Source organism: Rhinoderma darwinii, chromosome 4 (assembly GCF_050947455.1).
Source record: "Rhinoderma darwinii isolate aRhiDar2 chromosome 4, aRhiDar2.hap1, whole genome shotgun sequence".
In the NCBI taxonomy this organism is placed as follows: Eukaryota; Metazoa; Chordata; class Amphibia; order Anura; family Rhinodermatidae; genus Rhinoderma; species Rhinoderma darwinii.
The window spans coordinates 28,607,212-28,631,206 of NC_134690.1; the positions used below are offsets into that span (position 1 = coordinate 28,607,212).

A 23,995-nucleotide genomic window follows, 5' to 3' on the forward strand; every position below is an offset into this window, starting at 1 on the left:
GTGACCTGTCACTTCTTTGGCCGTAATTGGAGCCGTTATTCATTGACTCCAATGAATAGCAGCGCCAATTACGTCCGTAATTGACGGGGCGTTCAAGCGCCTGCACATGCCGTTACGGCTGAAATTACGGGGATGTCTTCAGGCTGAAACATCCCCGTAATTTCAGCCGTTACGGACGCCCTCGTGTGAACATACCCTGATAATGATCACTTTCCTGGAGGTAGTGAATGAGAGGATAGATAGATAGATAGATAGATAGATAGATATGTGATAGATAGATAGATAGATAGTTATTAGATAGATAGATAGATAGATAGATAGATAGATAGTTATTAGATAGATAGATAGATAGATAGATAGATAGATAGATAGATAGATAGATAGATAGATAGATAGATAGATAGATAGATAGATAGATAGATATGAGATAGATAGTTATTAGATAGATAGATAGATAGATAGATAGATAGAAGCTCCTACACAGAGAACAGATGCAGCGTGAAGGTGAACGGGAGAAGAACGGCCGATTTCCAGCAGAGCCGAGGAGTCAGACAGGGCTGCAGCCTCAGTCCAACGCTCTTCAACATCTACATCAATGAACTGGCCACAGCTCTGGAATCCTCCTCAGCACCAGGTCTCGCCCTCCATGACACCCAGGTGAAATTCCTGTTGTATGCAGATGACCTTCTGTTACTATCACCAACCGAGAAAGGTCTCCAAGACAACCTGCAAATCCTAGAAAAATTCAGCTCCACGTGGGCACTACCCATCAATGCCAAGAAAACCAACATCATGGTGTTCCAGAAGAGAAACTCAAAATCCCCCAGGCACCCGACCTTCACACTAAATAACGCCACAATCACAGCGACCGACAGGTACACTTACCTGGGCCTAGAAATCAACCAATCAGGAAGCTTTAAACAAGCCATAGAGATACTGAAAGACAAGGCGTGCAAAACCTTCTATGCCATCAGAAGAAAACTCTATCATCTCAAACCACCAGTGACGGTCTGGCTGAAAATCTTTGACTCCATCATCTCCCCAATCCTCCTGTATGCCAGTGAAGTCTGGGGTCCGGACACATACCCAGACTGGTCAAGGTGGGATTCCAGCCCAACAGAAATCTTCCACCTAGAATTCTGCAAACACCTTCTCCAAGTCCATCGGAGCACCTCAAATAGTGCCTGTCGGGCAGAACTGGGCAGATTCCCACTACACCTCACAATCCAGAAGAGGGCGCTATCATTCTGGGCCCATCTACACAGCAGCAGGCAAAGTTCCTATCACCATAAAGCCCTGCTACACCAAGGGGTCCCAGGTAAACCAGGCCCCGCAGAACATCTCACCCTGACCCGGCCTGAAGAAAATGTCACTCAGCGCGGCCTCACAAAAGCCGAAATCAAGGAGACAATAAACAAAGGCCAAGAGGAGTATATCAGTGACTGGAGGAACGACATAAAGACATCCCAGAAACTGACAATATACCGGAGTCTACAGCGGGAATATAAACTGGCGCCATATCTGGAGAAACTGCCAAACCCCAGAGACAGACAGACCCTGAGCCGCTACAGACTGAGCGCCCACAACCTGCTCATCGAATCCGGGCGCCACAGACAGACCTACAAGCCCAGGGAGAGCCGACTGTGCCAACAGTGCGACCAGGAGGCCGTGGAGGATGAGGCCCACTTCCTGCTACACTGCTCCAAATACTCAGCAGTGAGGGACACTCATTTCAGGAGACTCTCCGATCTCTTACCGGACTTCAGCTCCATGGAAGAGCAAGAGAAACTACATCCTGCTGGGTGAAGAGGAAACCACAGTGGGCACAGCGGCACAATATGTCACTGCATGCCATAAACTGAGAGAGACATGATATGCCATGGACTTGTATAACCCCGACCCTAGATGTGTCCCTATCCCCAAGCCCTCAGTCCCTATCCCTCATTCCCTTACTTCTTACTTGCTTTGGCAATGCTAATATGTATTTGGTCCTGCCAATAAAGCTTCTTTGAATTGAATTGAATTGAATTGAATTGATAGATAGATAGAGATAGATAGATAGATAGAGATAGATAGATTAGATAGATAGATAGATAGATAGATAGATAGATAGATAGGAGATAGATAGATAGATAGATAGATAGATAGATAGGGAGCTTTATTAGCCCTGGTTCTACGTTTCGGCTCAAAACACGAGAGCCTTTCTCAGGCCGACTGCGCTATTGATTCTGTAAAATAAAAACGGAACCGCTATGGAACGGAGACAAACGGAAACCATTAGCAAAGCAAGCATTACCATTGAAATCAATGGTAATGCAAGCGGAAAGCTATTGTTTCCGTTTGCCTTTCATTTGATGAGTTTCTCCGACGGAATCCATCGACGGAAAGCGAACGCTGATGTGAACGAGCCCAAACTCAGCATAGCGTCCCCTGACAAATTCAGCTCGTCGATACCTGTGTTCTAGGGTAAGCGACAACCAGTAAAAATACCAAACTATTTCCATCTTTAAGACATTTTTAGCAGGAATCACAAGTAACATTCCAGACACAGTCCCAGTGGAGGAAAGGAGGGGGGGCTGGGGTCGGGGAGGACTACAATTCCCAGCATGGCATGACAACCCATAAGTGGCAGACTATGCTGTAACTTGTAGTACTACATCCCTCTGATCCCACGTTACCTGCTATGAAAGTTAAGAAATTAAATCACCTATTATTTTCGGCTTCTAAAAAGCGCTGGGTTAATCAGATGTAGCAGAGCTGATTTTGTTACATGAAACAACTCATAATACCGCAATGTGTTATCCAATGCACGAAGAAGGCATCCCCTTATAGGAGAACGTTAGCTCTGCTACATCTGTGTATTACCCGGTATTTACCTGTACAGTCTGTTTGGTGAACACCTCCATGTCTGGCACGCATGCCACCAGCGTGGTAATATCGAAGTCCATACAACGGGCAGGCATGTCCCCTCTGGGTCAGTGTAGTGGCAGCAGAGATGCGTGGAGGGCGACGTTCTGTGCGGCAGATACAGGAACATGCAGGGGATTAGGGGACGATCGCCGCCTGGTACAGTCCTGCCACTCTCTGCACTGATCACCCAGCATAGTAACCGCTCCAGACGTCTCTCTCCCGGCAGTGACATCACCGCCAGCATTGACATAAGCCACATCTATTTTCTGAAGCCTTTTTTTTCTGCAGGCAGTGCAGCAGAGCAAACGCAACGTAATTATGTACGAAGGGTCAGCTCAATCCTTGCCAGTCACTATGGGCAGCTATGACCGGACTACACTCTACCAGGGGCAGTGGCGTAACTACCGCGGTAGCAGCAGTAGCGGCTGCTACGGGGCCCGGGGCTTGAGGGGGCCCGGTGGCGCCGCTAGCAGCCGTTATGGCTACTACAGCGGTAGCGTCGCTACTGTGGGGCCCGCGACGCCGAGCCTTACACAGGCCATCTCATGCCTGTAGGTGTCGCTAGCACCGGAGGGGGCCCCAGTGCTAGCGGCAGCCAAATACATGAATGGCCGGGCATGTTCCGTGCCTGACCATCCAGTGCCTTACAATGACACTGATTGGCTAGCGGCGCGATGACATCATCGCGCCGCTTCCATGCTTGGAAGGTGCTGATTGGCGGGGCAAGTCATTCTGCCCCGCCAATCAGCGTCATTGGAGGACGCTCGTTCAACTCCTGCAGACATGCTCAGAAGAGAGCATGTCTGCATCGCCAGTGAACAGCGTGGGAACCGGAGAATGTGAGTATGTCAAGTTTTTGTTTTTTTTCCCCTCATAAAAATGTGAATGGCATTATCTATGGGGGGGGGGGGGTTGTCATCTTTATGTGGGCTATTATATATAGGGGGTCTATATGTGGGGCAGTAGCTACAGGGGGGGTCTATATGTGGGGGTGTGGGCCATTATATACAGGGGGCTCTATATGTGGGCCATTATATACAGGGGGGTCTATATGTGGGGGTGTGGGCCACTATATACAGGGGGCTCTATATGTGGGCCATTATATACAGGGGGCTCTATATGTGGGCCACTATATACAGGGGGGGTCCATATGTGGGCCACTATATACAGGGGGGTCTATATGTGGGGGTGTGGGCCACTATATACAGGGGGCTCTATATGTGGGCCATTATATACAGGGGGCTCTATATGTGGGCCACTATATACAGGGGGGGTCCATATGTGGGCCACTATATACAGGGGGGTCTATATGTGGGCCACTATATACAGGGGGGTCTATATGTGGGACACTATATACAGGGGTGGGTTACCTGTGGGGCACTAGCAACAGGGTGGCTATATGTAGTGCACAGTCTACAGGGGTGGGCTATATGTGGGACACTATATACAGGGGGAGCTATATGTGAGACACTATATACAGAGGTGGGCTATACGTGGAGCACTAACTATAGGGGAAGCTATATGTAGGGCAGCACGGTGGCTCAGTGGTTAGCACTATTGCCTTGCAGCTCTGGAGTCCATATGTGGGCACTATCTACAGGGGCTTCTATGTAGGTCACTATCTACAGGGGACATGTTGTGTGTTTGTGACAGTTATATTTAGATGTGTTGAGAATTTTAACTTCGTTTTATAGGTGCAGAAATGTTTTAAAAGTGAGAAGCTGAAGACATCTGAGCGGAAAACTGCAGAAATGGGTCATGGCCGGGAGAAATCCATCATAGATGTCTGAACCGGAGGGAGAAGAAAAGAACTAGAATCTGAGACGTCACCGGTGAGTCACTTAATGTAAATGTTTATTCTGCCTCTAATCAGTATTGTAGTCACTGTATGATCTGCAGCGAGATGATGGTGATAGGATTTTTTTTTGTGAAACCGCATCTCCCAGCATATCCTTACCATTGTTCCGGCCATGCTGGGAGCTGTAGTTTTACGCCGTACAAACTTATACGCAGTGGCGTAACTACCGCTATAGCAGCCGTATCGACTTCTATGGGGCCTGCAGCATGAGGGGGCCCGTGCCACCCGCCGGCACGGCCCCCTCCCATGGCCGCAGGCTCCGCTAGCAGCCGCTATGGCTGCTACAGCGCGACGCCACTGAAGGGGTTGTTCCTACATAAAGACATGTATCCCCTATCCACAGGATCTCCACAGGATAGGGGATACATGTGTGATCGCTGGCAGCGATGAGGAGAACGGGGGACCGAAAGTCCCCCCTAAGTTCTCCATGACAAACCTCGGACTTCCGGGGTCTGTGTCGGCAGCTCCGTAGAAATGAATGAAGCGCCAGTCGTGCTTGTGCGCATGCGTGACCAGCGCTCCTTTCATTTTTATTGAACTGCGCAGACGCCGGAAGTCCGAGGTTAGTCATGGAGAACTTCGGGGGACTTTCGGTCCCCCGTTCTCCTTATCGCTGCCAGCGATCACACATGTATCCCCTATCCTGTGGATAGGGGATGCATGTCTTTTGTAGGACAAACTATAGGACGTTTTTTTTGGGGGGGGGGGGCTATATAGCGTTATCTACAGGGGGGGCTGTATGGCGTTATCTACAGGGGGGCTGTATGGCGTTATCTACAGGGGGGCTGTATGGCGTTATCTACAGAGGGGGCTATATGGCGTTATCTACAGAGGGGGCTGTATGGCGTTATCTACAGAGGGGGCTGTATGGCGTTATCTACAGGGGGGCTGTATGGCGTTATCTACAGGGGGGGCTGTATGGCGTTATCTACAGAGGGGGCTGTATGGCGTTATCTACAGAGGGGGCTGTATGGCGTTATCTACAGAGGGGGCTGTATGGCGTTATCTACAGGGGGGCTGTATGGCGTTATCTACAGGGGGGCTGTATGGCGTTATCTACAGAGGGAGTCTGTATGGCGTTATCTACAGGGGGGCTGTATGGTGCTATCTATAGGGGGGCGCTGTGTGGTGGAATCTATAGGGAGGCACTATCTACAAGGGGGGGGGGGGGTTGTGTGATACCCAGCAGAGGGGGGGCCCCAGTCAAAAGTTTGCTATGGGGCCCAGTCTTTCTTAGTTACGCCCCTGACCAGGGGGCACATCAAAGGCCAGGCCGGGGAACAGGAATTTAATCTAACAGATTCAGCATTTCCAGCAGCAGCATCCGGTACAATCTCTGTACATGTAGCAGAGCTGAGTTTGTCATTTCACACCATTATATTTTTTAATGTGTGGTTTTGGATGAGTTTTGTACAACTATGCAAAACAAACAGGCAAATTGCTCTGCTACAAAAAAAAAAACAACTATATATAGATATATACACTGAAGATAAGTTGACTGAGTTGTCATAGCGTACAAGATACACTGTGGTTTTAAATAGGACTGCAGGTAAAAGTACTGAGTTAGGCCCCATGCACACGACCGTGCCCGCAATCACGGCCCGCGATTGCGGGCACGGCCGGCCGCCGACTGACAGACGCATTTTCGGGCCGTGCTCCCATACAACGTATGGGAGCACGGCCCGCAAAATGCAAAAGAACGGACATGTTCCATAATTCACGGAACATTTCCACGGCATGGCCACCCTTCCGTAGTGCTACGGAAAGGTGTCCGTGTTCAATAAAAGTGAATGGCTCCGTTTTTGCGGACCGCAATTGCGGTCCGGAAAAACTGAGGTTTTTTACGGTCGTGTGCATGGGGCCTAAGGCCTCATTTACACGAGCGTGTGCATTTTGCGCACGCAAAAAAACGAAGCGTTTTGCGTGCGCAAAAGGCACTTGACAGCTCCGTGTGTCATCCGTGTATGATGCGCGGCTGCGTGATTTTCGCGCAGCCGCCATCATAGAGATGAGGCTAGTCGACGTCAGTCACTGTCCAGGATGCTGAAAGAGTTAACTGATCGGCAGTAACTCTTTCAGCACCCTCGACAGTGAATTCCGATCACAATATACAGCAACCTGTGAATAAAAAAAAGACGTTCATACTTACCAAGAACTTCCTGCTTCCTCCAGTCCGGTCTCCCGGCCGTTGCCTTGGTGACGCGTCCCTCTCTTGACATCCGGCCCCACCTCCCTGGATGACGCAGCAGTCCATGTGACCGCTGCAGCCTGTGATTGGCTGCAGCCTGTGCTTGGCCTGTGATTGGCTGCAGCCTGTGCTTGGCCTGTGATTGGCTGGAGCTGTCACTTGGACTGAATTGTCATCCCAGGAGGTCGGACTGGAGGAAGAAGCCGGGAGTTATCGGTAAGTCAGAACTTCTTTTTTTTTTACACGTTCATGTATATTGGGATCTGAAGTCACTGTCTTCAGCACCGTGGACAGTGACTGTCTCCTGACGTTGCGTACCGGAAATTTTTTTGCCGGGTTCGGTCAAAACTAGTTCGGCCAAACCCGGTGAAGTTCGGTTCGGTTGTCCGGGTTCGCTCATCTCTAAATTCTGACACTCCGTTTGGATGTTTGTAAACAGAAAAGCACGTGGTGCTTTTCTGTTTACATTCAGAGTTTGACAGCTCTTGCGCGAATCACGCAGTTCGCACGGAAGTGCTTCTGTGCGACCTTCGTGGTTTTCACGCACCCATTGACTTCAATGGGTGCGTGATGCGCGAAATACGCAGAAATTTAGAACATGTCGTGAGTTTTTTTCAGCGCACTCACGCTGAGCAAAACTCACGGACTGTCTGCATGCCCCCATAGACTTGTATAGGTCCGTGCGACCCGCGTGAAAAGCACGCGCGTCGCACGGACGTATATCACGTTCGTGTAAATGAGGCCTTAGGCTGAGTTCACACCTGCATCAGCGTTTCCGTCCTTCTGCTCCTTTATATATATATATATACACACAGACAGTGCCATGAAAAACTATCCCCCCCCCTCCTTGTGTTTTTCCCATTTTGTTGCATTTCAACCTCAAATTAAAATGGATTTTAAATTTGATTTTATGTAATGGACCTGACAAAAAATACCTTGATCAAAGTGTCACATGATCAGTCACATGATATGAGATAGATAGATAGATAGATAGATAGATAGATAGATAGATAGATAGATAGATATATAGGGAGCTTTATTAGCTTTATAAATACACCTGTTCTGAAAGACCCCGGAGGCTACAACATCACTAAGAAACATGAAGACCAAGGGATCTTGATATCAGACTGAATCAAATGACAATGAAATTCCTAAATAGGGGCTACCCGAGAAGGATTGTAAAAAAACATGTAGAGAAGGTTCAATGACAAAAGAGAGAGTAGTTATGGGAGTAAAGGCAGAGTGGTTCAGACTAAGAGACTTCCAATGGTGTCTACTTTCAATCCCGTGAGTTCTAATGTTGCAGGAATTATATTAAAAAAAAATTACTATGATCAGATTGTCGAATTTATTTCTCCTCCCCTATTTTCATATAGCAGATCTTGTCATTTAAGAGACAGACTGGTAAAAACTGATGTGAGCAAACGTGGTAGAGGACAGATTTGTACAACACACAAGGGATGTTTTCCATGCCTTTCCTGTGACAACTGATCACTTATGTTAGAGGGTGATACCTATAGACATCCGAAAACACATAAATCCTTCCACATCAATTCCTTCTATACGTGCAAAAGTGATTTTGTGATATACTTACTACAATGTCCGTGTAACTTGATATATGTGGGCGAAACAACGACAGAGTGTCGCATAAGATGAAATAACCACAAGTCCAGTATACGCACAAAGAAGGTTGAATTACCTGTAGCCCGACACTTTATACAGGCAGGACATCAGCTCCAACACCTTAAATTTACCATCATTGATAGGGTACCCCCATTGAAATGGGGTGGTAATAGGGAGTTGATCTTAAAACCACTTGAACTACAGTGGATCACCAAACTGAATCCACTACATCCACACGGTAAGTGTTTACAAATAATATCTATTGGATTAAACTCTCCCCCTCTCTCGAATATGTCATTCTTTTTTACCTGGCATGCCAGTGGTGGGTAAATCTTCCTCCTGTTTGAGATTTTCCCCTTGGATCCTGTTAATATCGTTGAGTATTCTATGTGTCAGCCTCATCTATGTCTCTACTGATGTCTGTATGGTGACATTTTTCTTTTTAGATTGATATTATATCATTGTGACTGGATACGCACGATCTGGAATTGGAACGTCTGGGCTCCTATGTGCTGCTGTTGATAATCTTCTCCTAATAATTGCGCCTCTAATATGTATCTTTATGATGTTCGCTTTTTTTGAATAGTAATAAAAATAATTCTTATTATAATTGATGTTACGGTGGTAAATTCGACCTACATCAGAACAATGCCAAATGTTAATGGGGTTTAGATCTTGTAATGAATTATTCACAATTGTGAGATGGATCGGTTTAGGCCTCATGCAGACAAACTTATTTTTGTCCTCCCGTAAATACTGGCGTAAATACGGGTCCTTTGTCACACGTATTCGACCCTTATTCCACCAGTATTTACGGACCCGTGCCCGTAAATACGGGTCCGGTGTCGCCAGTATTCCATCCATATTTACGGACCCGTTTTCTCTGCAGTAATCAGCAGCCCCTTCTCTCTATCAGTGCTGGAAAGAGAGAAGGGGCAGCCGTTTCGGGCAGCGACTTTCCGCAGCAATTGAAAGTAAAAGAAGTTCATACGTACCGTTGTCTTGGTGACGCGTCCCCCTTTTGACATCAAGTCTGACCTCCATGGATGACGCGGCAGTCCATGTGACCGCTGCAGCCTGTGATTGGCTGCAGCGGTCACATGGGATGAAATGTCATCCCGAGAGGCCGGACTGGAGCAAGAAGCAGGTAAGTTAACTTTTAATACTATTAACTCCAGCGGTAGTCACTGTCCCGGGTGCTGAAAGAGTTACTGAAAGAGTTACTGCCGATCAGTTAACTCTTTCACCACCCTGGACAGTGACTATCCCCTGACGTAGCCTAGCAACGCTCCCGTAATTACGGGAGCCCCATAGAATTACGGCCTGAAATAGGACATGTTCTATATTTTTCAACGGCCCGGGCACCTTCCCGTAAGCATACGGAGAGGTACACGTGGCCAATAGAAGTCTATGGGCCCGTAATCACGGGCCGCAATTACAGCCCGTGATTACGGGCGTTTTTACCTTCGTGTGCATGAGGCCTTATTCTGCGAAAAAATCAGACATACCAGATTTGAAAAATCTGGCCTGGTCATTAACCCCTTCCTGCACCTTGACGTTAATGCACGTCAATGTGTGCAGTAAGTTCGCGCACCTTGACGTGCAGTAACGTCTGTGCTTTGACAGTTAACCGCCGCGCGGCGCTACACCGCAGCGGCGGTTAACTGTGCAGGGCGTCTGCCCTGAATTCCCCGTTGAAGATCAGCGGCCCATCGCCGCTGATTCCGGCAGTTAACCCCTTAATTGCGGCGTTCGATTTTGAACACCACAATTAGGCTGGGTTCACACGACCATGTTACGTCCGTAATGTACGGAACGTATTTCGGCCGGAAGACCCGGACCGAACACACTGCAGGGGGCCGGGCTCCTAGCATCATAGTGATGTACGACGCTAGGAGTCCCTGCCTCTGCGTGGAACTACTGTCCAGTACTGAAAATATGATTACAGTACGGGACACTTGTCCTGCAGCGAGGCAGGGACTTCTAGCGTCGTACATCACTATGATGCTAGGAGCCCGGCTCCCTGCAGTGTGTTCGGTCCGGGACTTCCGGCCGAAATACGTTCCGTACATTACGGACGTAACATGGTCGTGTGAACCCAGCCTTAAGGTGTTTAGCGCCGATCGGCAGCCCCCATGTGAAATCACCCATGGCAACAGGACGCCAGACAATGGCTACCGGGCTGCCATATACAGAAGCCTATGAGGACCAGCCGGAGAGTGGTCGTCGTAGGCTTCCTGTCAGTGTGACTGTGACGTCACAGTGACAGTTGGAATGCATTACACTACGTGTGTAGTGTAATGTGTTCCAGCAGCGATCAGAGCTGCAAGTCTAAGTGTCCCCTAGTGGGACAAGTGAAAAAAGTAAAAAAAAGAATAAAAATGTTTTAAAAAAAGTCTAAAAATAAAAGTTATAAGTGACATAAACAAGAACTGCTTTTTTTCCTATAAGTCTTTTATTATAGGAGAAAAAATGAACATGTAAAAAAAAAAGTACACATATTTGGTATCACCGCGTTCGGAACGACCCCAACTATAAAACTATAATGTTATTTTTCCCGCACGGTGAACGCCGCAAAAAAAATAAATGAAAAACAAATGCCAAAATCACTATTTTTTGGTCACCACCCCTCCCAAAATATACAATAAAAAGTGATCAAAAAGTTGTATGTACGCCAAAATAGTACCGATACAAACTACAACCGCAAAAAACAAGCCCGTACACAGCTTTTTTGACTAAAAAATAAAAAACTTACGGCTCTCAGAATATGGTGACACAGAAAATAAATTATTTTCTAAATAAGTTATTTTATTGCGCAAACGCTGCAAAACATAAAAAAATGATATACATCTGGTATTGCCGTAATCGTACCGACCCGCAGAATAAAATTTAATGGTCATTTATAGCCCAGGGTGAACGCTGTAAAAAATAAATAAAAATCATTGTCAGAATTGATGGTTTTTGGTCACCTGGCTTGCCGAAAAATGGAATAAAAGGTGATCAACAAAATCGCATGTACCCCAAAATGGTACCAATGAAAATTACAGATTGTCCCGCAACAAATAAGCCCTCACACCGCTCCGGTGGTGAAAAAATAAAAAAAGTTCTGGCTCTCAGTATATGGCGATGCAAAATGTGCAGAGCGTTCCAAAAGCAGATAAGATCGGGCGCCATTTATTATATAAGTGCGACACCGGCCACATATCTGCGGATTATTATTTATTTACCCCATTATTGTACCCTCTTATTATGCCCTGATGTACTCTGCCCAGTCTACATTTGCCCCCACATTATAAACTGAAATACCAGCAAAACGCCAGAGCTTCTACCAAGAAAAATCTGCGCTCCCTAAAGCCAAATGGCGTCCCTCCCTTCTGAGCCCTACAGTGTGCCCAAACAGCCGTTTACGTCCACCGATATGGCATCACCATACCCGGGAGAACCCTGTTAATATTTTATTTGTGGTATTTGTGGCACAAACTGGGCACAACATCTAGTGCACTAAAATGGCACATCAGTGGAAAATTTTAATTTTCACTCTGCACCATCCGCTGCGCATTAAACCCTTCGCGCACCACGACTTAATAGCATATCGTGGTGTGGGGGGTGATGTATGGAGCCTCTCAAGCGCTGAGCCCGCGCCATACGCTGCGGGTGTCAGCTGTGTATTACAGCTGATACCCGGGACTAACGGACAGAAACAGCGACCGCGCTGTTACAGGAGCCTGTAAAAATGACAATATACTGCAATACATTAGTATTAGTAACGATCGCTGGTTCAAGTCTCCTAGGAGGACTAATAAAATATGTAAAAACAAAAGTAAATAGTTATCATTAGTGGAAAAAATTAAATAAATATCTAAAGTCCAAAAAGAAACCCTTTTCACATTTTTTCTCTAAAGTAATGTAAAAAAATAAAAATAAATACACAAAATTGGTATCGCTGCGTCCGTAAAAGTCCAAGCTATTACAATATACCATTATTGAACTTGCACGGTGAACGCCGTGAAAAATAAAGAATTTTAAACGGTAAAATCGCAGTTTTTTGGTCATCCTGGCTCTACCAAAAAATGTAATAAAAAGTGCTCAAAAAGTCTTATGTACCAAAAAATGGTACCAATAAAAACTACAGCTCGTCCCGCAAAAAATAAGCCCCCACACCGCTCTATTGACAGAAAAATAAAAAAGTTGTGGCTCTCGGAAAGCGGGGAGGAAAAACGAAAAAGAAAAAGCAAAACATGGATCAGTCCGGAAAGGGTTAATTACTTTCTAATGAAAAACCATTTATGACCACATGTGGGGTATTGCCGTACTCGGGAGAAATTGCTTTACAAATGTTGGGGTGCATTTTCTCCTTTATCCTTTGTGAAATTGAAAAAATTCAACATTTTAGTGGAAATAATGTTGATATTAATTTTCACAGCCTAATTCTAATAAATTCTGCAAAAGACGTGTGGGGCCTAAATGCTCACTATACCCCTAGATAGATTCCTTAAGTGGTGTAGTTTCCCAAGTGGGGTTACTTTTGGGGGGCTTCCACTGTTTCGGTCTCTCAGGGGCTTTGCAAATTCGACATGACACCCAAAAACATTCCAGCTAAATTTTAGCTCCAAAAGCCAAATAGCGCTCCTTCCCTTCTAGGCCCCGGTGTGGGTCCAAACAGCAGTTTATTACCACATATGGCGTATTTCCGTAATCAGAAGAAATTGTTTTACAAATGTTGGGGTGCTTTTTCTCCTTTATTCCTTGTAAAAATTAAAAATGTCTAAGTTCTTACAGAAAAAAAGTAGATTTTTAACTTTACAGACTAATTCCAATGAATTCAGCAAAACAACTGTGGTGTCAAAATGCTAACTTTACTCCTAGAAAAATTCCTTGAGGGTGTAGTTTCCAAAATGGGGTCACTATTGGGGGGTTTCCACGGTTTTCATCCCTCCAGTGCATTGCAAACGCGACACGGCACTGAAAACTATTCCAACAAAATCAGAAATCCAAAATCCAAATGGTGCTCCTTCTCTTCTGAGCCCTGCAGTGGGTCCAAACAGCAGTTTATTACCACATATGGGGTATTACTATAATCGGAAGAAATTGCTTTACATATGTTGGGGAGTTTTTCTACTTTTATTCCTTGTAAAAATTTACAATTTCTAAGTTTTTTCTCAAAAAAAGTAGATTTTCATCTTCACATACTAATTAAAATAAATTTAGCAAAAAAACTGTGGGTTCAAAATACTAACTATACCCATAGATAAATTCCTTGAGGGGTATAGTTTCCAAAAGGGGGTCACTTTTGGGGGGTCTTTACTGTTTTGGTACCACAAGACCTATTCAAACCTGACATGGTGCCTAAAATATATTCTAAAAAAAAAGGAGGCCCCAAAATCCACTAGGTACTCCTTTGATTCTGAGGCCGGTATTTCAGTCCATTATCACACTAGGACCACATGTGGGATATTTCTAAAAACTGCAGAATCTGGGCAATAAATATTGAGTTGCATTTCTTGGGTAAAACCTTCTGTGGTACAGAAAACATTTATTACAAATGAATTTTCGAAAAAAAAAATGAAATTTGTAAATTTCACCTCTACTGTGCTTTAATTCCTGTGAAATGCCTAAAGGGTTAAAACACTTTGTGAATGCGGATTTGAATACTTTGAGGGGTGCAGTTTTCAAAATGGGGTGATTTATGGGGACTTTCTAATATATAAGACCCTCAAAGCCACTTCAGAACTGAACTGGTCCCTAAAAAAATAGGTTTTTGACATTTTCTTGAAAATATGAGAAATTCCTGCTAAAGTTCTAAGCCTTGTAACGTCCTAGAAAAATAAAAGAATGTTCAAAAAACGATGCAAACATAAAGTAGACATATGGGAAATATAAACTAGTAAATATTTTGTGTGGTATAACTATCTGTTTTACAAGTAGATACATTTAAATTTAGAAAAATGCTAATTGTTGCTAATTTTCTCTAAATCTTGGTGTTTTTTACAAATAAATATTGAATTTATCGACCAAATTTTTTTCCTAACATAAAGTACAATATGTCACGAGAAAACAATCTCAGAATCACTCGGATAGGCAAAAGCATTCCGGAGTTATTACCACATAAAGTGACACATGTCAGATTTGAAAAATCGGCTTCGTCCTGAAGGCCAAAACAGGCTCAGTCCTGAAAGGGTTAAGGTGCAAACAGGCTGGGTCGTTAAGGGGTTAATATCACTGATGTTTATGTCACTGGTCACTTTATATGGTTTGATGTTAACAAAACCTTAAACTATTGTATAATTATGTACTGATGTGTTGCACTGATTGCTGGGCTTTGCCCCCTTTATATACCTATATTCTTAACACACATTGCTTGAAAAAGCCTTCATAGAGAAGGTAAAACGTTGTAGTGGATGTTGGATAAATAAATCCATTTTTTTTGTGCCACTTTCTCTTTATTTGGACGTTCAGTATACAAGAAGAGGTCACTCCTTTGATTTGAAGCCAAGCACCGGCCTAGTTAGTTCTAATCACAGTGCTGCTCCAATCCTCAATTTTTTGTCTAGGATCACTATAAGATGTACACTACACAGAGGAGATGGAAGTATCTGTCTATAGGTGTAACGGCCACGGACGCGTACTGCCAGCTTCACTCACATCCCGACACCCGCAACCGCAATCCTCTGACTTCTTGCCAGCTTTTTCTTCCCTGGAGATGCCGGCACACGCGGCCACACTGCTCGGCAGTGTCTTCTAGGGTGCGTGCGCGTGCATGTCCCCTGCCTTAAAGGGTCAGCGCTCATACATGCAAAAAGTTAGCTAATCATCCCCTGGACTATAAAAAGGACCCTGCCCTTCTATTCCTTGCCTGAGAGTTGTTGTTGTCTACCCATGTTCGTATTGCAAATGGTCCCTAAGTTGTGTCCTGTTCCCAGTGCTCCCATATACTGCTTCCTGTATCCTATTCCTGAGTTGAAGTCTAGTGTTGGAGTTGTGTTGTGTCATCTGCCATGTCCAATGTCAGCTGCCTCGTCCCGTGTGATCTGCCATGTCCAGTGTCATCTGCCACACCAAGCATCATCAATGCCACGAACCATCTGTGCCAAAGCGTCTTCTACACCTCGTGTCTGTCTGGACTCTTACAGGTACTCTTGTGCTAAAGACTTTTGCATAGACTGTTATTTGGCCAGCTGCCATTCCGCTACAGTGGAGCTGACTAGTGGGTCCACATACCCCAGGACCATGACAGTACGTTCAGGCCATGAAACCCGCTGGCCAACCCAAGTCCGCCGTACAAGTTATGCAAATGGACATGCATGATTCTTCTTTGTAAAGAAGAAGGATCGATCTCTTCGACCATGTATCGATTACCGAGGTTTGAATCAAATCACAGTCAGAAACACCCCTTGCCGCTAATCTCAGAGCTCTTCGACAGAATTCGTGGGGCCAAGATTTTCACAAAGCTTGGTCTACGTGGGACTTAGAGCTTGATCCGTATCCGCAAAGGTGATGAGTGGAAAACCGCATTCAAGACCCGAGATGGTCACTACGAATAAATTGTGATGCCCTTTGGACCGTGTAACGTTACAGCTGTGTTCCAGGAATTCGTTAACGACATCTTCCGGGATCTGCTGTATGTCTGTGTGGTGATGTATCTGGACGACATCCTGATCTACTCACCAGATCTGATGACGCATTGGAAGCATGTTCGCCAAATCCTGTTGCGGTTAAGAGGGAATCGATTATATGCTGAACTCGAAAAGTGTGTGTTCGAGAGGATCTCTCTGCCCTTCCTGGGTTACATTATCTCCGATCATGGACTCAAGATAAATCCAAAGAAGGTGAAGTCCATCTTAGAGTGGCCACGTCCACAGGGCCTTCGGGCTATACAACGATTTCTGAGATTCGCAAACTTCTACCGGCAATTTATCCCGAACTTTTCGTCTCTGACTTCTCCAATCTCTGCTCTCACTAAGATGGGGGTGAACACCAAGGTTTAACTTCCAAAGGCAGAGTCAGCATTTACCAGCCTCAAGAGTGCCTTTACTTCAGCCTCAGTTCTTCACCATCCTGACGCATCTCGACAGTTCTATCTAGAGGTTGATGCGTCTTCCGCTGGTGCTGGAGCACTGCAGTTTCAAAGAAACTCCAATCGTAAGGCAGTGGCTTGTGACTTCTTCTCCAAACTATTCTCTTCTGCAGAGCGCAACTACTCCATCGTGGATCTGCAGTTACTAGCCGTCAAGTGGGCCTTGGAGGAGTGGAGACACTTGCTGGAGGGCGCTATTTATCCTATCATCATTTATATGGATCACAAGAACCTCACGTACCTACAGTCTGCAGAACGATTAAATCCTCGTCAAGCCAGATGGTCGCTGTTTTTCGCCCGATTCCAATTCCTGCTCCACTTCCGTCCTGCAGACAAAAATGACATTCCCCCTGGAAAGACTTTTATTTGTCCTGCTGACCGACAGAAAATTCTCCTCTAGGGGCACAATTCTAAACTGGCTGGGCATATCTCGTCACTACTGGTGGCCCACGCTGCCTAGAGATGTTGTGGACTATGTTTCCTATGTACGAACTGTGCCTCAAACAAGTCTACTCATTCCAAACCTGATGGTCTGCTCCTACCCCTGCCAGTGCCGGATTCTCCTTGGCAACATATCGTTATGGACTTTATTACAGACCTTCCCCCTTCGGCTGGATGTACTACGGTCTGGGGAGTGGTGGACCATTTCTCTAAAATGGCACATTTCGTACCTTTGTCTGGCCTTCCGTTTGCTACTCGCTTGGCAAATCTGTTCATTCTGCACATCTTTCATCTGCACGGACTACCTCTGCATGTTGTCTCAGACAGGGGTGTGCAGTTCACGTCCAAATTCTGGAGTGCCCTGTGCAATCTGCTAGATGTGAAGCTGGACTTCTCTTTTGCCTATCACCAACAGTCTAACGGTCAAGTGGAAAGGACCAATAAAATATTAGAGAATTACCTTCGTCATTTTGTTTCTACCCAACATGACAATTGGGTACAGCTTCTCAACTTCTGCCTTGGGCAGAATTCTCTTAGGGTATGTTCACACGGCTTATTTTCAGACGTTTTTTGGGCCGTAAATGGCCCAAAAACTGCCAAAAATTCGGAAGCAGAACGTCTCCAAACATCTGCCCATTGATTTAAATGGGGAAAACGGTGTTCTGTTTCGACGGGGCGTTTTTTTACGCGGCCATTTTGAAAAACAGCCCGTTAAAAAATGCCCGCAAAAAAGTGCATGTCACTTCTTGAGCCTTTTTGGAGCCGTTTTTCATTGACTCCATAGAAAAATTGCTTAAAAAATGTCCGTAAAAAAACGCGAAAAACGCAAGTTAATTAAAAAACTTTTGAAAATCAGGAGCTGTTTTCCCTTGAAAACAGCTCTGTATTTTCAGACGTTTTTTGAAAAGCGTGTGAACATACCCTAACAACCATACAAGTGAGTCTACTGCCTCTTCTCCTTTCTACATTGTGTACAGTCAGCATCCACAAGTTCATCTTCCTGTGCCAGCCATGACTCAAGAACGCGCAGCTAATTCTTCATTTGGGACTTTCCTTCACACCTGGCAGCAAACCAAGTCTGCGATTCTTCAGGCAGTTGATTGCATGAAAAGGCATGCCGATAGAAAAAGAAAGGTTCCTCCTCAATTTTCTCCTGGAGTCAAGGTCTGGTTATCCTCAAGAAACATTAGTCTCAAGATGCCTTCTCACAAATTCGCTCCCAAATTCCTAGGTTCTTTCGAAGTCTTGCAACGAATAAGGCCCCATGCACACGACCGTGCCCGCAATCACGGCCCGCGATTGCGGGCACGGCCGGCCGCTGACAGCCGCATTTTCGGGCCGTGCTCCCATACAAAGTATGGGAGCACGGCCCGCAAAATGCGAAAGAACGGACATGTTCCATAATTCCCGGAACATTTCCACGGCACTGACACCCTTCCGTAGTGCTACTGAAAGGTGTCAGTGTTCAATGAAAGTGAATGGCTCAGTTTTTGCGGAGGTTTTTTGCTGTCGTGTGCATGGGGCCTAAACCCTGTGTCCTATAAGCTTTGGCTGCCTCCTACTCTCAGTATTCCCAACTCGTTCCATGTGTCCCTCCTTTGGTTCTGAATTGCTATAGTAAATCTCCTACAGTAGTTCTGCAGTTGCTCCCAGCGGTTCTTCTGACGTCTTCAAGGTGAAGGAGATTCTGGACTACACGGGAGTAGGAGGAAGGACTTTCTATCTGGTGGACTTGAAAGGGTTTGGTCCTGAGGAGAGGTCTTGGGAGCCAGAAGAGAACCATAATGCCCTTACCCTCATTAAAAAATTCCTCTCACGCTGTGGACCCAAGAAGAGCGGGGTACTGTAACGGCCGCGGATCGCCACCTTCACTCACCTCCCGACGGTCGCTTTCCTCTGACTTCTTGCTAGCGTCTCCCTCCCCGCAGACGCCAGCACACGCGGCCGCACTACTTAGAAGTGTCTTCTAGGGTGCGCGCGGCCGTTGCTAATGGTTTCCGTTTGTCTCCGTTTCGTAAGATTTACGTTAGTTTTTTCCGGAATCAATAGCGCAGACGAGTAAATAAAAATCTGTTATGGTCAAGTGATGGACGCTCATTACAGTTACATTATGTGTATGACCAGGACAGACTTCTATCCATGTGAAGCAAACAATAACAGTTTCTTTTGAGTGACAGCAAGTAGAGATCCTGATAACATGTCTGTTTTGAAAGTGTTATACCCATTTAAATAGGTATTAAACTTAGGGCTTATTCACACAAACGTTGTATACGTCCATGTGACAGCCGTTAAAACAATGGCCGTAAAACGGAAGCATGTAATTCATTTTCTATTTTCTTCAGTTTTCACGGATCCCTTGATAGACTCAAGTCTATGAGGGTTCCGTGAAACCGGGTCCCGCACAGGTGCAAGTCGGACGTTCACGTCCGAGTTTGCACTCGTTCGTGTGAATAAGCCCTTGGTGTTTAACATTTACAGTGCAATTGTAGATAATGTTCACTGTTATCAGCCATTACAGGCTGGGGAGAAGCCGACTGTAGTGTCTTTCAATAGTTGACAGCTTAATCAAGCTACTTTAGTGCATGGGGGGCAGTTAGATTACTGTATAGTGTCTGGTGCCAATGACAATTGCCAGAGAAAGCCCAGTGCAGACACTGAACAAGCAGGCGATGCTGGGAGATTTCAGCTTTGACGTCTGCAGAATTGTAAATGCAGCTCTGGAGTATAGTACAGGCTGTAACTTAGGATCCATGCAAGACAAGTAATGTAATATATGTACAGAGTGACACAACTTTGTATGGAGGATAAAATAAAGACCCATGTAAAATAAAAAAAATACAGAACCCATCTGTATTGAATAGCTTTGTCAACTATGCTTTTCAGTAGAGGTGGAAAACATATGCCAAAATATTTCAGAAACACTCCACTTAGTCCATAGCCTGTGTCTGGTATTGCAGCTCAGCTTCATTCAAATTAACGCTTTACAAGGGTTTTCCAGGATATTATATTGACTCAGAGGCCATAAATGTGTAAACGGTGGGAATCCGCCTTCCACAGACAACACCAATCAGTAGAAACACTGTAGTAATAGACAGCGCCATACTCACCTATGTGGCTGTGTCTGGTACTGCATTCATTTGAATGGGGGTGAACTGCAGTACCAGAAACAAACACATGTTTGGTACTGCCATGATTCTTCCGGTCACATGAAGTCCTGGAAAACAGCTTAAGGCTATGTTCACACAGAGTTTTTTGACGCGGAAAGAGCGCCGCAAAACTCGTCAAAAACGGCCTGAAAATGCCTCCCATTGACATGCCCTATCTTCGGACGTTTACGCCTCTGACCTTCCATTGACTTCAATGGCAGACAGAGAAAACGTATTTTGCGGCGTTTTATGTCCGCGGTGCTCAATGGCCGCGCGCGAAAAATGCAGCGAAAAACGGCGCGAAAATCGGCGTGCAGGGAGAGGAAAATCTGACTCAAACTTCCAAACTGAATTTGAAGGCAGAAATTCCACCTGCAAAAAAACTCTGTGTGAACATAGTCTTAAATCTACATATAATCTTGAGTAACTCTTCACCTTCAGAGCTGTATCCAAAATTCTACCTCTTGTGAATTGAAATCCATAAAACACCGTGCTAACAGCCCAAATAGGTTAGTTGAGCTCCTAAACCTACTCTGCCACACAATCAAGATATGCTCAAACATATACTGAAGAAGCATGGCCATGTCACCTGAGAGTTGACAGAAAACCAGCAGAATTTTGATTTCAGCTCTAAAAGTAAATGGAGTGTAAGGGCCCGTCCGTTTCATACGGAATTGCGAACGGAAAATATGCAGCAAAATACACTAGTGGATGAGATTTAACAAATCTCATCCACACGCTGCATAAAAATTCCGTCCGGAAATTGACCTGCGCTGCGTATTTTTCGGATGTCAATTCCTGCTGCGGAAAGTGGATAGAATTGCTGCGCTTTTCAGAGGAGATGTCACCATCTCCCTACATTGTGGAAAACGCAGCAAAATACGCACCATTTTCTGCCATAAAAAGACGCAGGAAATGGTGCGTTTTTGCCGCAGCGGAAAGTCTGCAACTGAAAGACAAGATGAAATTCCAACTCAGTAGAGCAAATAACTTTCCATTTTTGTTATGAATCTCTGTCAATTATTACACATGACTTCATTTTACTGGCTGTCCAGAAGACAATGAGAATGAGTGACCATACACCCCCGTTCCCCAACCTGCTTCCTCTATATATCGCTCGCTCATTATCAGTAGTGAACAAGTGCCAGATGCAAGTCATTCACATACATTACTCGGATTTGTTAAGCCCACAAAAGGGCGCTGCGCCTCCTCAGTCAGCGGAAAGGTTAATTGCTTTCCAAACCTCCAGCAGATTCATCTGTAGAGAGCAAAGAGCTCTGTATGCGGCTGCACAACAAAGCGCGTCAGCTGTTATCACACTGCATGCAACATGGACAATTCTCAGGGAAGAAGAAAGATATGGGCCAGAGCCAGCAAATGATGTGAAGTTCTGCAGCCGGTATAATCATCACTGCGCAACAGAAGGAAGAGGAGAAAGCCTGTAATATCTGAATATACACAAACTATACATATATATAAATATATATTTATAGAGAGAGAGAGAGAGAGGGAGGGGAAGGCAGTAGTCAATCTCAGGGAGTGCTGAGAGAGGGAGGAGGGAGCTGCCCCTGAGTGACAGAGAAATCAGCTAATATGGCTGACAATGGTAGCTATCAGACAGCTACTTCCTGTCCCAACCAAGCTACTAGAGATTGTCTCTAGGGATTCCAGAAAACAGGAAAATTTTCGATTTTGGCAGGGGGTATGTCCTAAACAGTTTGCAAAACAAATGACAAATTTATACAGGAATGCCTTACAAATAACAATGTAAAGGGTATATCCACTTTTGCAACTAACTTTTTTTTATTGCTCCAATGCATCTAAAATGAAAATAGGGACTTTTCATATAGTCTTGATTAAGAATCTTGTACCGTTTTGTGTATATAGCTCCTTTGCGGACCTATGTGTCTCCATGGTTACAGACTACAAACAAATCCTGTGTGTTGTCTGACCCTGCAGTTATGTTACGCTATGTACATCTTGTGTCTGTATGTCAGCAAGAAGCCAGGGATAGAGGGAGTATTACACATGCCTGTAGGACCAGACTACACAAGGTTTGTTTTTGTAAGGGTATGTTCACACGCTGAGTCAAAAACGTCTGATTTTCAGAAGTTTTTTAAACCACTCGCGATTTTCACTGCGTTTTTTACGGCCGTTTTTGGAGCCGCTTTCAATAGAGTCTATGAAAAACTGCTCCAAAAACATCCCAAGAAGTGACCTGCACTTCTTTTTCGCGGCCGTTTTTCAAGACACCCGCGGAAAAAAATTGCCCGTCGGAACAGAACACCGTTTTTCCCATTGAAATCAATGGGCAGATGTTTGGAGGCGTTCTGCATCCGATTTTTCGGGCGTTTACGGACAGAAAAACGGACGAAAATAGGCCATGTGGACATTCCCTAACTATACCAACATATGGGCCTACAAAGGAGATTTATACACAAAGCAGTAAGAGATTTTTAATCAAGACAAAGTTGCTTAATATTTTTATTTTAGTTGCATGGAGGCAATACAAAAAAAGTCCTTGATTTTCTGAAGCACAATCCACACAGATTTAAACGGAACCTGTCACATGGCGCACGCGGTCTGATCTGCAGGCAGCATGTTATAGCGGAGGAAGAGCCGAGCAGATTAATATATAGTTCTTTGGGAAAAGATTCAGGATAACCTGTATTTTATTGATATAAATCTCTGCTCACTCTGGGCTTAAGAGTCCAGTGGGCGGTCCTACTCAGTGATTGACACCTATCTCTGTACACACAAACATACAGGGAAGGCTGTTAATCAATGGTTGGGACCGCCCACTGGACTCCTAAGCCCAAAGTGAGCAGAGATTTTTATCAATAAAATACAGGTTATTCTGAATCTTTTCCCACAGAACTATATATTAATCTGCTCGGCTCTTCCTCCGCTATAACATGCTGCCTGCAGATCAGACCGCGTGCGCCATGTGACAGGTTCCTTTTAAAGTGAACCTGTCATACAGGACATACTGCTCTATCAGCCGGTATCAAATTATAGAGCAGCCGGAGCCAAGCAGATTGATAGAAAAACATTTTGTATAACTTGGAATTGATTGATTTCCTTGGGGCTTGGTAGCGCCTTTATTATAAAGCTGGAGGAAGATAACACAGGATGACAACACTGACTAAAGGTGATGGACACATCTCAGCTCCTCCTCCCTCCTCCCCTTCGCTGCCTCTGTACAGGCCACAGAGCATGCTCACTACATTCTCCCAAAGAAGTCAATAGGTTATTTTTTGATTGTTTTGCTCTTTATAGCCTGGCATTAACAGGTTAATTTATCGGATTGATATGACCATGAGGCCAATAATTTAGTCTTGGAGGGGAAGCAAAGACAAAAATGAAATAGCTGTAAGCACCAATATCACATACAGACGTAGCCATCTTTATCTTAACTTTTAACACATTAAATACACAGTGTCAAGCAACTTTAAATGGGTTTTCCAGACAGCAAAAATTGATGGCCTATCCTTTATCAAGCCATTGTCTGGCCTCCGGTTGCCGTGACAAGGATCGCCAGCCCCCCCGCAAAAGCATGTGGGGGGCTGCCAATCTGCTCTAAACCTCTTCAATGCGGCGATCGCAATCGACAGCCGCATCGAAGGGGTTAATTGCCGATTTCAGCGGTGACGGGCCGCTGATCGACAACAGGAAGAGCAGGGCAGACACCCGGCACAGTTAACCGCCGCTGCGGTGTAGCGCCGCAAGGCGGTTAACTGTTAAAGTGCAAACGT

At 45.2% G+C, this 23,995-nt stretch overlaps 1 protein-coding gene across 3 annotated transcripts in view; it reads right to left on the reverse strand.

Moving 5' to 3' along the window:
- Window positions 1-23,995, reverse strand: part of RCAN2 (regulator of calcineurin 2) — a 105,921-nt gene that overhangs the window by 35,932 nt on the left and 45,994 nt on the right. Inside the window, exon 1 of one of the 3 annotated variants that reach the window (XM_075860952.1) lies at window positions 2,877-3,072. The exons of the other annotated variants lie outside the window; for them this stretch is intronic. Coding sequence (XP_075717067.1) covers window positions 2,877-2,963 — 87 coding nt within the window. The 5' untranslated portion in view covers window positions 2,964-3,072. Of the gene's footprint in view, window positions 1-2,876; window positions 3,073-23,995 lie in introns of those variants that run through there. 3 annotated transcript variants of the gene reach the window in all.